Consider the following 13,264-nt stretch of genomic DNA (forward strand, 5'->3'; position numbering starts at 1 on the left):
TCATCAACCAAACTTCAGTGCTTGGATATGCAAGATTAAGGAATAAACTTGATCAAGTTATATATTAGCGTTTTTTTTTTTTTTTTTTTGGCTTGAAGACTCGATGCTCGAGATCATTAAAACCTGTAATGTTTACAAGTTTTTCGCAGCACATTATTCATGCCAAACCTGTAATGTTTGTAAATGTTGTAGGACTCATTTTATATGTATCTATTTTTCTCTTGAAATTTTTAAAATTAGATAAATATAGGATATACAAATTTTACGCACTCTCTTTAAAAAAATATTTCTTTCATTAATTAGATACCAGATTTAATCAATTTTTATTTTAAAAAAAATTACTTGAAATTTGTATATCTTAAAATTATAAATACAATTTCTCAAATATTTAAAAAGAAAATTTTCCCTTGAATTGACCTACCCACCTTGTGAGGAAGCAAGGGCTTGCATGAGAAGCATGCTCCAAAAAAAGTAATTTTGTCTTTTATGAGATTATGTGGAGATAAGCATGTCAAAATCAAGGAGGACTAAAATATATATGATATAATATTTACCTACTAAAATGGATGTTTGATAGATCATTTAATAGTTTGTATTTAAAAAATAGAATATTGTTAAGAATTTCGATACAAAGATGATAATACAAAGTGGGTCTATTATTAAAATAATAATTTTTTTTAATAGGCGTCAAATTTATATATTCACTTTTTTTAAACGAAGTACATGATACTTCCACACACACTGCCCTCCCAAAAAAAAAAAAAACTGTAATCAATAACAAAATAAAAATAAAAATAAAAATAAAAAATCCTCGTCCTTTGTTGTTATACAATAGCTGTAATCATCTAATTTATAACATATAGTACTACAATTAATTCGTTTCTTGTACTTTGCCGACCATGTACATGTGGATTGGACCCAAACCTACTGATAATTTGATAAATACGTACATAAATAGGAAGAATAAAAACAAAAATCGAAACCACCACAAACAGTTCTATGTCTGCTCGTACTTAATTATTCATTTAGGTCAGTCGGTGAATAGGATTGTAAAATTAAATAAGTTATTAATCTAACCATTAAAATAAAATCACTTTTCCTTGTAAAAAAGATAATAAGAAGAGATCTCGAGCTTAGAGATGGAGCCTTGGAAGTTGGATCTTGGAGGATTGGATGATGGATCCCTCGAGGCTTGAGTTGCTGCTACGTAGTGCGTAGGCCGAAAAAAAAGGAAGATTTTGGTCACTGAATTTCCATACGAGAATTTTAAATTTTAAGATTAAATATTAAAATATTATATTTTAATATTATTATTATATTGAGATTTGAAAAGGTTAAGAAAAAGTTAAATTGTTTATTATATTTTGTATAGAAATTTAAAAAAATTATAATGATGAAATAAAAATTTTATATTTAAGATGAAAATTTCTTGTGACCAAACACAACTTGAACACATACAGCGAGATCCAGACCAAAAAGAAGGAAAAAAAAAAAAAAAAAAAAAAACAGCCTAAAGACAACATGTCATAAATGCTCCTGTACTTTCAATTAAATTACAAAAATGTCATCGACCCATAAATCCGTTCAGAATTTTAGATTTCAGTACCGAATAAAACACTCATTTCGGCTGAAATCTGGCATATCGGCCGAAAAATCCAGTACGGCCGGTATTTCGGTCTGTAAGAAATAACAGGCTTCCCTGTACCAGCTATATATGCCATAAAAACGAAATCTTCCAAACGGTACGGCATAAAATTCAAAACACTGGTTTAGATCAATCTCTTGGAATTTTTGACCGAACTCTAGAGTTGAGAGTGAGAGCAATAGGCAACCCATGAAGTGAGTTTTACAACATTTATAATTGTTCGAGTGAATTTTTCGACAGTAGTAAGTATTCAATAAATATTATAGACCCATTCACTATATCATATTTATCTCTCTCCAGTTCTAGACTTTAAAATGAAATCAAGAATTATAGGGGAACTCTATCCATTTATCTCTCTCCCATTTGGTCTATGTACGAAGGTGACCACCAGGCCTAAGTATAAAAAGGAAAGGGGACTGAGCAAAGCTGGTCATGGAACAAAGGTTACAGATATAAAAACAGGTGGAGTGGGTTGTTTTCTTTCTATAGAAAGGTAATTGGAGTAACCTGATTCTCCATCTATATCAAGGAAAACAATCACGCAGTTACGTTTAACTGCACCACCTAACAGCCCCATTTCTATATAACATGGCATCAGCCTTTATCCACAGTACCATCTTTTCTGTTTCTTCCGCCTAATTCTTATTCTTCTTCTTCTTCTTCTTCTTCTTCTTCCTCTCTCTGTCTCTGTCTCTCTCTCTCTCTGATAGTTCTTCACCATGGAGTTGGGAAGTATAGTACAGCTCCTTGAGGACAAGGCCATTTTAGTCACTGGTGCCACTGGTTTTCTGGCAAAAAGTATATATGCTCTGATCCTTTCTCACGTACTGTCTCTATGAGTTTGCGTACGTGCTTGTGGCTGTAACAACGATGATTTTAGTTCTAACTTTGATTGTATGCATGGGTGCAGTTTTTGTGGAGAAAATACTGAGAGTTCAACCAAACGTGAAGAAACTCTATCTTCTTCTAAGAGCTGCAGATGACAAGTCAGCCACACAACGTCTGCATGATGAGGTATACACACACGGAGATTAGTAATCAGCATGTTGCTGAGTGAATTGGAAATGACAGGAAGAATAAAGAAGCAAGTCATGTTTATGATGGTTGCATTATTCTAATGAATCAAAATCCTATGGAAATCAGACAATTAATTAGTTATCACTTCATTTCCTTTCCCTTAATTTTGGTCTACTACTATACATATTTCAATATAATGGTAATAATTCTGTGGCTACTTCTATTTGTAGATGATAAGGAAGGACTTGTTCAGAGTGCTGAGGGAAAAATGGGGTACAAAAATGGATTCCCTCATCTCTGAAAAAGTAGTTGTGGTTCCTGGTGACCTCTCTCTGGAGGACTTGGGCTTGAACAACTCCGTTCTGAGGGACCAAATATGCAACCAAATCGATTTTATTGTCAATTTAGCTGCAACTACTAAATTTGATGAAAGGTAATCAATATGCATGCATGCACATGGGGTTTTAATATTTTTTTTTTATTTTTTTTATGGCTTAGTAGCTTATAATTAAAAAATGAAAAGAATATGTACGTTCTTGATGATCTATGCCATGCAGATATGATGTTGCACTGGGTATCAATACATTGGGAGCTAAGCATGCTTTAAGCTTTGCGAAAAAATGTGTTAGACTAAAGGTTCTTGTCCACGTGTCCACGGGTTAGCAAATATTTATCATATTTTCATGTTTGGTTTCTTAGAGTTATTTGTTTTTGAGATAATTATTAATCAGACAAAGTGTCTTTTTCAGCATATGTATGTGGGGAGAAAGGAGGACTGATTCTAGAAACCCCATATCACTTTGGTGAAACACTGAATGGGACCACAGGATTAGACATCTACGCAGAGAAAAAACTGGTGGAGGAAAAGTTGAATGGCTTCCGAGCTGAGGGAGCTACAGAAGAAGAAATTTCATTGGCCATGAAGGATTTGGGTATTGAAAGGTACTACGTATCAATTCTTGTATGCATGATCATCATCATCTTATAATAACTATATATTATATATATATGGTGGTGGGGGGAAGCTGAAGCCGCCGATGATGGGTCGGGGATTTTTTTTTTTTTTCCTTTTTACTTAAAAGAAGTATTTTTTAATGATATTGTGAGTTTTTTTTTTTAATATTTAAAGAGATTAAAAAATGCATGAAAAAAACAAAGAAAAAAAAAAAGAGATTGCACGTGTCGGTGAGGATTTGGGAGACGTTGCACTCCCCTAACCTGTATATATTATCTCAAGGAAAATACTAGCTAGCTAGTAGTCGCCTAAGTTTGTTCATTCACTTTGATAATTCATGTATTTAATTTTTTTTAATTTTTTATTTAATAATTAAGGAAGTGACTTTTAGTATATTGGTTTATTTTTTTTATTTTTTAAAAATATTTAAATATTTAAAAAAATATAAAAAGAAAAAGATGATCAAAAAAATAAAAAAATAAGTGAACTTGTGCTAGCTAGGCAGCACTTCACTCAACAGTCATTGCTGGCCAGTAGCTTAATAACACTACTCTTATCTCAATTAAAAAATTAAGGCTGAAGAAGTCTTAAATTAATGTCTCTCCATTCATATTTAATAATCGAAGGACGTATGTTGATCAACTAGCTAAGATCATGAATATCATGAGTACGTAATGTCCAAACAGGGAGTACTCTCAATCCCACTTTTCATTTTCTTTGGCTAGAAAATATTTGTAGTAAAAAGGGATTGTTTAGAAAATACTAACCAAAAAAGTTTTGCTTTTCTTATAAATCATATATGAATCCAAATAATTATTATATGGGCATTGAAATCTAAAAAGGAGAAGTTTCTTCAAATTATAATTATCAGGGCAAAGATACATGGATGGCCAAACACATATGTATTTACGAAGGCAATGGGAGAGATGCTCATTGGGCACCTAAAAGAAAATCTATCTGTGGTAATCATTCGCCCCACTATCATAACCAGTACTTTAAAAGAACCTTTCCCTGGTTGGGTTGAAGGTGTCAGGTGATTTTCCTAATATATCTTATTTTTCTTTTCTCCGAAGCACCATTATCTTGTTGTTTGGTTTGTCGAGAAAATGAAGAAAAGTTTATTTGTTTACAGGACCATTGACAGTCTAGCTGTTGGTTATGGTAAAGGAAAATTACCATTCTTCCTTGGAGATCTTAAGGCAATTGTTGATTTGGTAAGTTGATTAAATTTATATTGCTTTATTTTATGGAAGGAAATAAGCAGCATGCATGGAGGAAATTGTCACAATTTTTTCATCAAAGAAACTCGTATTACACATATACAATCTATCTGGCTAGCATTATCGTTTTCATTATTAATGATATAATTGATCTCTAAGCATGCAAGAGAATAATTAAGATCCGAAGATACTTACCATTGTTCATTTTAAGAAAGCAAACAAATCTTGAAGGAAGTTTTCAATTAATCAGAGGTAGAAGAAAATGTTAAAAAAAAAAAAAAAAGTTAAAAAGAAATCGAATCTCAAATATGAAAGTGAAATGCGCAGATGCCAGCTGACTTGGTGGTAAATGCTATGATCGTGGCCATGGTGGCTCATGCAAATCAACCAGCTTATGATCATGATATGATTTATCAAGTGGGGTCCTCAATGAGCAATCCTTTGAGAAACGAAAAGCTTCCAGATGTTGGCTTTCGTTACTTCTCTAAAACACCATGGATTAATAAGGATGGTAAAGCCGTCAAGGTTGGCAAGATTATGATGTTGAGCGACATGGATAGTTTCCACAGATATCTGGCCATACGTTATTTGCTGCCTTTGAAGGTTTGTTCAGAATTACCGGCTTTATGCATATTGCTACTTGAATTAACTATATTTATATAATTATTAATAATGATTCGTACGTTACAAATTTCAATATTGTTTTGTTGCAAATTTATTCATACATGCAATATTGCACGTACATCCATTCATTCTCAATAGAAGGTATAGTAACAATTATTCTTGTTCGTGTCTCTCGATTGAATAACGCATCCATTAATTCTTAGAGCTCTGATCTTGTTTGTAGACAGGCCGAAGCAGCCACCTATATATGGTGATCAGCCATGTCGAGATGGTTTGGTCACATGATGAGTGTGGTACTGGAGATTTTGATGATTGGTGAGATCAATGGAATTTTGCCTCAACAACTAAAGTCCCCTCTCTTGTACAGTTGTTATATGGATGAACATTTCACTTTCGTTAGGAGATAGTTGTATACTTCTACCTTGAACCACTTGGTTGAAATAGGTGACAGGCTTTTATAGTAGTCTTGCATCACATTCCAAAAAGGTTTTATTGAAATTCATTAGTCCTTAAACGAATGTTTCAATCATTGCTCTCTTCAACTCTTGGACCGAAGTCGGAATGATCGTTTGTTGTCTTCCCACCTAAAGGAATTTCTCTTAAGTACCAGGGTCAAAGCTGGAGCCTATCTTGCCATGGTCAAAGGGTCTTTGATAAAATTTCGATAGTATCTGTAAGGCCCAAGAACATCTGAAGAGCCATAATGATTGTAGGTAGAGTACTTCATCTTTAGAGACACGTCTCTTTTATCGAGACTCTCTCCAAAAGATGCCTGATCATTAAACCTTTTGTGTGGATTGAAACGTACTCGACAAGGAATTTTGCTACTTTGGGACCATTATAGTTATGGGAACCATTCATTGAGGCAGTGTCCATCGTAAGTGTGAAATGTTGTTTTCACTACATCCTTACGGTTCATCCGAATCTAGTGGTTAAGATTGGGTAGCAAGGACTTGCTTCTCAGCTCATCTACCCATTCTTAAGGCATCGAGGATCGTGTGGACAAAATGATTTTGAGAATTTAAGAAGGCCAATGGCCCCGTTTAAACATCATGTTCACCATTTATATATATATATATATATATATATATATATATATATATATATATGAGTAATGTTATACACCATATTATCATCTCACTTGCATCCTATTATATATGATGTGACACATTTATTACCATTTGATAATAAAGAAACATGCAATAAATGATCATTCAATGATAATAAATGTGCTACATCTTACTTAGTGGATGCAAGTGGAATGGTAGTATTGTGTATAGAATTTTCTTATATATATATATATATATTTATTTATGTATAGATTGAACTAAAACCTAATATATAGCAACCTTTTTCGATTCTCCCTCATTTATCAACCGAATCTCTTGCTTTCCCTCGGCTATCAACAACCCACCACATTACTCTCCTCACCTCAACCCTTTGCCTCACCATAGTTTTTTTTTAGAGTTAGGTAGCTTTCAACTTGTTACACTCCTTGACTGCTGTTGAAGGTGGTGACTAGGACGCCATCAGAGATGGAGGGAGACACTTAGGGTGGAAGTGAAATGAAGTAAAGTGAAGGTAGACCTAAAGGAAGATTTGAGACAGGGAGTTGATTAAGCCGTATGATGGGCTTCTTGTGTTAGATGAGTTGTGGTGTCTAGTTATAATAATGTTTAGTGTAAGTCCAATTCAATTGGGTTATTTTCAAGCATTAGTTGTAAGGGCTTGACCCATGCATTTATGGGTTTGTCCATGAACCCTATCAAGACCTTCATTGGGTGTCTGTCATTTCTGTTTCCCACCTAGCACAGTTACCTTGTTGTTGCTTATGAAGTTTGTTACAAGTTAGAGCATATAGCTCACTGTGTAGGGAAATTTTCCTCTCTTATGCAAAATCAATACAATATGCCAGTTACATTTTCCTCTATCTTTCGTCTTCTTCCTTCCTTGGAGATACTCACCCTCAAAGTGAGCTCTTATATTACCTTTTGTCATAGGCGTGTAACAAAATTGGTACCAAAGCTTGTCATCCTCGGCAGCAATCGACCACCATGGCAGAGGGTAATCGCATAAACCAGTTGCAGGATGGGTTAAATGGGCTGAAGAATTCCACTAAGCCACAGCTGAAAATGTTAGAGACCGTAGTATTAGCTCTAAAAAGAAAATCAGATTCTGTAATCCAACAACTAGCTGCTCTTACCTCTGAGCTACAAAAGAAGAACTTGAAAAACCAGCATGGAGAATTATCATCTGGAGGGAACAATAGAACAAAAGGTTATGGTAAAATCAACGGTGAAATGATGCCCAAGTAAGTGAGGATTGATTTTCCTTCTTTTCAAGGGGAGGATCCCCAAGGTTGGCTTTATAAAGTTAACCATTATTTTCTTTTTTCTTTTTATTTTTTTATTTTTGTTTCACAACATATTACCACACCATAAGTTGAAATTGGCTTCCTTCCATATGGAAGGAAAAGCCATGGTTTGGTTTCAAGATCTGGAAGAGGTTGGGACATTAACAGATTGGGAGTCTTTTGTGACTTCCTAGCTAGATTTGACCCTAGTTCCTATGACGATCCTATAGAGACCTTGACAAGGTTGAGGCAAACAGGGTTTGTTGAGGAGTATAAGGTGGAGTTTGAGAGTTTATCTAATAGGCCATGTAGGCTGTTAACTTGAGTGGGTTGAAGGATGAAATCAGACTAGTTGTTCGAATGTCCAACCCACCAAATTTGTTTATTACTTTCAACTTAGCCAAATTATTGGAAAAAAAATATTAAGATTAGTAGAAAAGGGTTTAAAAACTCCCCCATGAGTTACTTGGAATCTGGCAATACTAAATGACCTAACTACAAAACTGGATAGAGTATCAACAAGTCCATAGTGCCAATCCAGAAAATAAATTCCAATCAGATGAAAGATAGAAATGGGTCTATGCTACCACTGTGATTCCATGACATAAATGCAAAAACCTCAAAGTTATTCTTAATCGAAGAAGTGGTTAATGAAGAAAATGAGGAAGATGAGAATACCAACCAATTGACCACCTACTAATGTGATCAAGGAGATTGTGGAATTTACTGAAGTTGAACCTAAACCTAAGATTTCTCTATATGCCCCAATAGGTTCCTCAAACTCTACAACAATTAGGGTAAAGGGAAAGGTGGCTAGACAATAGGTTGTGATTTTAATTAACTCGGGTAGCACCCACAATTTTTTAGACACTACTATAGCATAAAAGTCCAAACTCTCTATCTATCTAAATGAGAACTAAAGGTTAGGGTGGCTAATGGGGACCAGCTATGCAGTGAAGGTATGGGGAAGGGCATCAAGGTGAACATCCAAGGAAATTATTACTCTGGATCTAGTTTTGCTTGAGTTAGTTGATTGTGATATGGTCTTGGGAGTTCAATGGTTACAGACATTAGGAACTGTGTCCTGGAATTTTAATAGGTTTACCATGCAATTCTCTATTCAAGGAAAGAGTGTTACCTTGCAAGGTAAAGTGTCTATGCAATTGTTTGAATAAAGCTCATGCACAAAAATTAATAAGTTAGAAAGGAAGAGAATAATTTTACAAATAACTAATGAAAATGATGATTCCTATGAGCGAAGTTTTTTTGGGCCCATAAAAATATGCTGATATATTCCAAGAACCCCAGGGACTGTCCCAATCTAGGAATTAAGGTCACTCTATTAATCTGCTACCTGGGTCTAAATTCATGTTTGTTAAACCTTACAGATATCCATTTTTTCAAAAAGATGAGATAGAAAAAATCATCAAGGAGTTACTGAATTCAGGGGCAATCCGCCCCAGCCATAGTCCATATTCCTCTCTAATCTTACTAATCAGGAAAACATATAGAACTCAGAGAATGTGCGTGGACTACAGGGTCGTAAACCAAGTTATTGTCAAAAACAAATGTTGAATACCCATGGTGAAAGAGTTGCTAGATGAATTAAGTGGGTCTAAATGGTTTTCCAAGCTAGATCTCAGATCTGGATATCACCATATTAGAATAAAACCAGATGATGTGTTTAAAACAAACTTCCACACCAATGAAGGCCATTATGAGTTTCTGGTCATGCTCTTGTGTGCTGACCAATGCACCATCCACTTTACAGAGTTTAATGAATGAGGTTTTCAAGCCCTTTTTTATTTTAGAAGATTTATGCTAGTATTTTTTTTATAACATCCTAGTTTATAGCGAGGCTGAGGAAGAGCAGTTAAGGCACTTAAAACTCACCCTAGACATGCTGAGGAAGCATTAGTTATTTACAAAAGAATGCAAATGCAAATTTGGGTGCCAAGAGATTGGTTATCTAGGCCATCTCATTTCTAGATATGAAGTTAGAGCAAACCCAGAGAAGCTAAGGGCTATGAAGTAGTGGCCTCAACCTAGAACCCTAAAAGGTTTAAGGGGTTTCCTAGATCTCACAGGGTACTACAGAAGATTTATCAAGAATTATGGGGTTATGGTTACTACTCTTCTTACTATTTTACTCAAAAAAAAACAACTTCTAATGGAATGAAGTTGTAGAGGTGGCATTTACTAAATTGAAAGAGGCATTAACAACACCACCAGTAGTGACCCTTCCTGATTTTTCACAACCATTTGCAGTAGAGTGTGATGCCTCGAGAATGGGGGTAGGTTTAGTCCTAATGCAGCATGGACAAACAGTTTCTTTCTTCAGCTAAACACTTCCTTGTCATCATATGAAAAGGAACAGCATACTCTCATTACAACTATTCAGAAATGGAGATCCTACTTGTTGGGAAGATCTTTTGTGGTCAAAACTGACCACCATAACCTAAAGTACCTTTTGGACCAGAAGATTGGGACAACTATGTAGCAGAATTGGCTAAGTATACTGGTAGGCTATGATTTTATGGTTGAATATAAAAAGGGGATCCGAAAATAAAGCAACTAATGCCTTATCTAGATAGATGGAATAGGATGAGGTTTTTTTAGCTCTATTATCTCTACCTTCCTTAGGCTGGTTGGAATAAATTAAACAAGGGTATGAAGGAGACCCCAACTTATAGAAACTGGCCTTAAAATTCATGGAGGGCCAACTATGTCAACAATATTCAATGAGTAAAGGGCTTTTACTCTACAAAGGGAGGCTTTACATCCCAAATTAATCCACACTAAAGGCTAAAATGCTGCAGTTTTTACAAAGCAACCCTTGGGGAGGATATTTAGGGGTTGATAAAACTATTCAAAGGGTAAAAAAATAATTTTATCGGCCAAAAATAAAATCTAAGGTGAAGGCCTTCATCAGGGATTGTGAAGTATGTCACCAGCAGAAAACAAACCACTCTTCTCTAGTGGCCTCTTTCCTCAAAGTGAGCTCTTATCCTTCCTTTTCCCATATGCCATTTCATTGATCTAGGGCATCCATACATTGCCAAATCAATGGCCCAACTATTCATTATACATGTGTTTAAATTACATGAGTTACCCCAGTCTATTGTCTCATATCGAGACATTTACAAGTGTTTTCTAGAGAGAGTTGTTTAGGGCATAGGAAGTATAATTAGAGTTCAACACAACATATCACTCATAAACTTATGGGCAATAAGAAGCGGTGAACAATTGCTTGGAACCCTACCTAAGGTGTTTTGTGGGGGATAGGTCAAAGGATTGGGTAAAGTGGGTACCCCTGGCCGAGTGGTGGTATAACACTAACCCCCCCCCCCCCCCCCCCAAAAAAAAAAAAACTAATATCCTATATACTGGGAACTACTAGAGCAGAAGAAATGGACACAAAGCTAAAATTTAGATATTTCATTATCCAGAGTCTCTATCACAATCTTAACAAAGCACAAGAGAGGATGATCAGATATGCTTATCTTAAAAGAAAAGAATTGGAATTTAAAGCTGGAGATTGGGTGTACCTCAGGTTACAGCCCTATCGCTAGACCTCCATCCTCACTATCGAAAGTTAAAGTTAGCCCCATAGTATTATGGACCATTTCTGGTAGAACGTGTGTGGGGGAGATCACCTACAAGTTGTAGTTGCAAGAGACAGCCCAAATCCAACCCATTTTCCATATTTCCTAGCTCAAGAAATATTTGGGAGAAAGAGTGACAGCCACAACAATATTTCCCCCCGTGAACTCTCAAGGGTCTTGCAACTTGAACCAAATGAGATCCTCAGCAGGAATATGCGCCCCGTCCTATGAGTAAGCTGCTAGTGCAATGGCAGGGACTGGGGAGAGAGGATGCAACATAGGAGAACTTCTATTGGTTTTGCCTCTATCGTCAAAATTCCTTATAGTGGAGCTTTCCCCTCCATTTTTCTTGTTGCTAGTGAGCTTATATATGAAGCAAAGCATTCTGCATGGTGATGTACGTTTGGCACATGTAACATATATATTACTTGTAGTGGTCTTCACATGCCTTGTGCTTTAAGTCTCCACCTTTGCATCTAGATGCTGTTCCAACTGCCTTTCAAACCTGCCGAGCTCTAAATACTAGTTTTTATGCGCCAATGCATGAGAACATGTTTGTGGTTGATGGATAGGAAGGATGAGGGGGCTTTCCATTTATTGCTTAACTTGCAATTATGAACTTACACTAGGCCGATAATTGAGAGAGGTAACTTGAGCCTCTTGATATATAAACATATGATTTATGAGAAAAATAATTCATTCATTGAAGTTTATTTATAGTCTCCTTGACTTTTATAGGGTTGGGAAGAGGTTGGGATATGCTACCAAACTATATTATTCTTCAAATAATATTAAAAAATTGAAAACGTAATAAACTAGAGATAAAATATTTACTTTTGTGCAATCCCAGTGGTTAAAGTATTTCTCTATTCAAAGTGATGTTTAGCCAAAGCTTTTTTTGAAAATTCCTGCTTAAATAAAACTACATGCATATCGTGAGCCTTCTCCCTCTTGTATATATCATCATGCCACTACTTGGCCTCAACTATAGCCACGCATGTCTCTCTCGTCTTGCCTCTATTCCCCGAAACAAGTTTGGTTTCAGTTTACCTTACTCTTATTTTTTTAAGTGACTTTTCTTTTTTTCCAAACAGGGACTCGAATTGGTGAATACAGCACTTTGTCAATATTTCAGGATCATGTATCTTGATCTCAAACGAAAGATTAACTTTGTGATGCGATTGGTAGAACTATACAAGCCTTACTTGTTCTTCAAGGGCGTGTATGTCTGTGTGTGTGTGTGTATATATATATGCTTTATATGTTGTTTCTTAATATTAATGTTGGCAACAAGCATTTGATATTAACATGATGATCCTGCTTTTTCATGTAGATTTGATGACATGACCACAGAGAAGCTGCGCCTGATGGTAAGAGATCAGAGTGGTGCAGAGGCAGATGTGTTTTATTTTGATCCCAAGTGCATCGATTGGGATGATTACTTTTTGAATGTCCATCTCCCTGGTGTCGTGAAATACGTTTTCAAGTGATTTATAGTGTTAGGTTTTCAAAGTTTGCACTTACATTTTAGTTTGTGACGAGCAATGTTGTTCATTCAAGTTGTGTAATATTTAAGTAACATGGTCTATTGTTATTGAAGTTATGTTTCAACAACTTTTAAGTGTGTCAGACGATGGATGATATGTTATTTATTTTCCAAAGGAATGTGATGTGTTTCTATGAGCAATATGATATGATATTGAAGTGAAAGTCATAACCAAATTCATTCCTTTTATGAGTACCAAAAGAAGAACATCGACTAAGCACCAAGTAATGACTAGTGTTTCTTACCTATCAAATAAAAATGACTAGTGTTTACCTCTCCAAAATGTTTCCTCCCTGATG

At 35.3% G+C, this 13,264-nt stretch overlaps 1 protein-coding gene across 6 annotated transcripts; it reads left to right on the top strand.

Annotated features, from left to right (window-relative positions):
- Positions 1-2,089: 2,089 nt before the first annotated feature.
- Positions 2,090-13,129, top strand: LOC122291476 (fatty acyl-CoA reductase 3-like). Of its 6 annotated transcripts, none has more exons than XM_043099203.1 (10): positions 2,092-2,443; positions 2,556-2,659; positions 2,893-3,095; positions 3,220-3,320; positions 3,412-3,604; positions 4,489-4,650; positions 4,750-4,831; positions 5,165-5,440; positions 12,514-12,641; positions 12,753-13,129. In XM_043099203.1, exons 1-10 carry the CDS (start codon positions 2,365-2,367, stop codon positions 12,907-12,909), a joined length of 1,485 nt encoding a protein of 494 aa, XP_042955137.1. In that variant the 5' UTR covers positions 2,092-2,364; the 3' UTR covers positions 12,910-13,129. The 6 variants fall into 6 exon arrangements, with proteins under 6 accessions (XP_042955139.1, XP_042955141.1, XP_042955137.1 ...); XM_043099206.1 differs by having other exon boundaries at positions 2,093-2,443; positions 12,514-12,603; positions 12,753-12,973; XM_043099205.1 differs by lacking the exon at positions 4,489-4,650 and having other exon boundaries at positions 2,090-2,443.
- Positions 13,130-13,264: the final 135 nt, after the last annotated feature.

Source organism: Carya illinoinensis, chromosome 13 (genome assembly GCF_018687715.1).
Source record: "Carya illinoinensis cultivar Pawnee chromosome 13, C.illinoinensisPawnee_v1, whole genome shotgun sequence".
NCBI lineage: Eukaryota > Viridiplantae > Streptophyta > Magnoliopsida > Fagales > Juglandaceae > Carya > Carya illinoinensis.

What these genes read in the sequence shown, in the direction of transcription:
- LOC122291476 (XM_043099203.1), top strand. Translation starts at nt 2,365, where the DNA reads ATGGAGTTGGGAAGTATAGTACAGCTCCTTGAGGACAAGGCCATTTTA. An exon ending in CACTGGTTTTCTGGCAAAAA is followed by an intron (nt 2,444 to 2,555) that starts GTATATATGCTC and finishes GCATGGGTGCAG; the next exon opens with TTTTTGTGGAGAAAATACTG. An exon ending in CACAACGTCTGCATGATGAG is followed by an intron (nt 2,660 to 2,892) that starts GTATACACACAC and finishes TTCTATTTGTAG; the next exon opens with ATGATAAGGAAGGACTTGTT.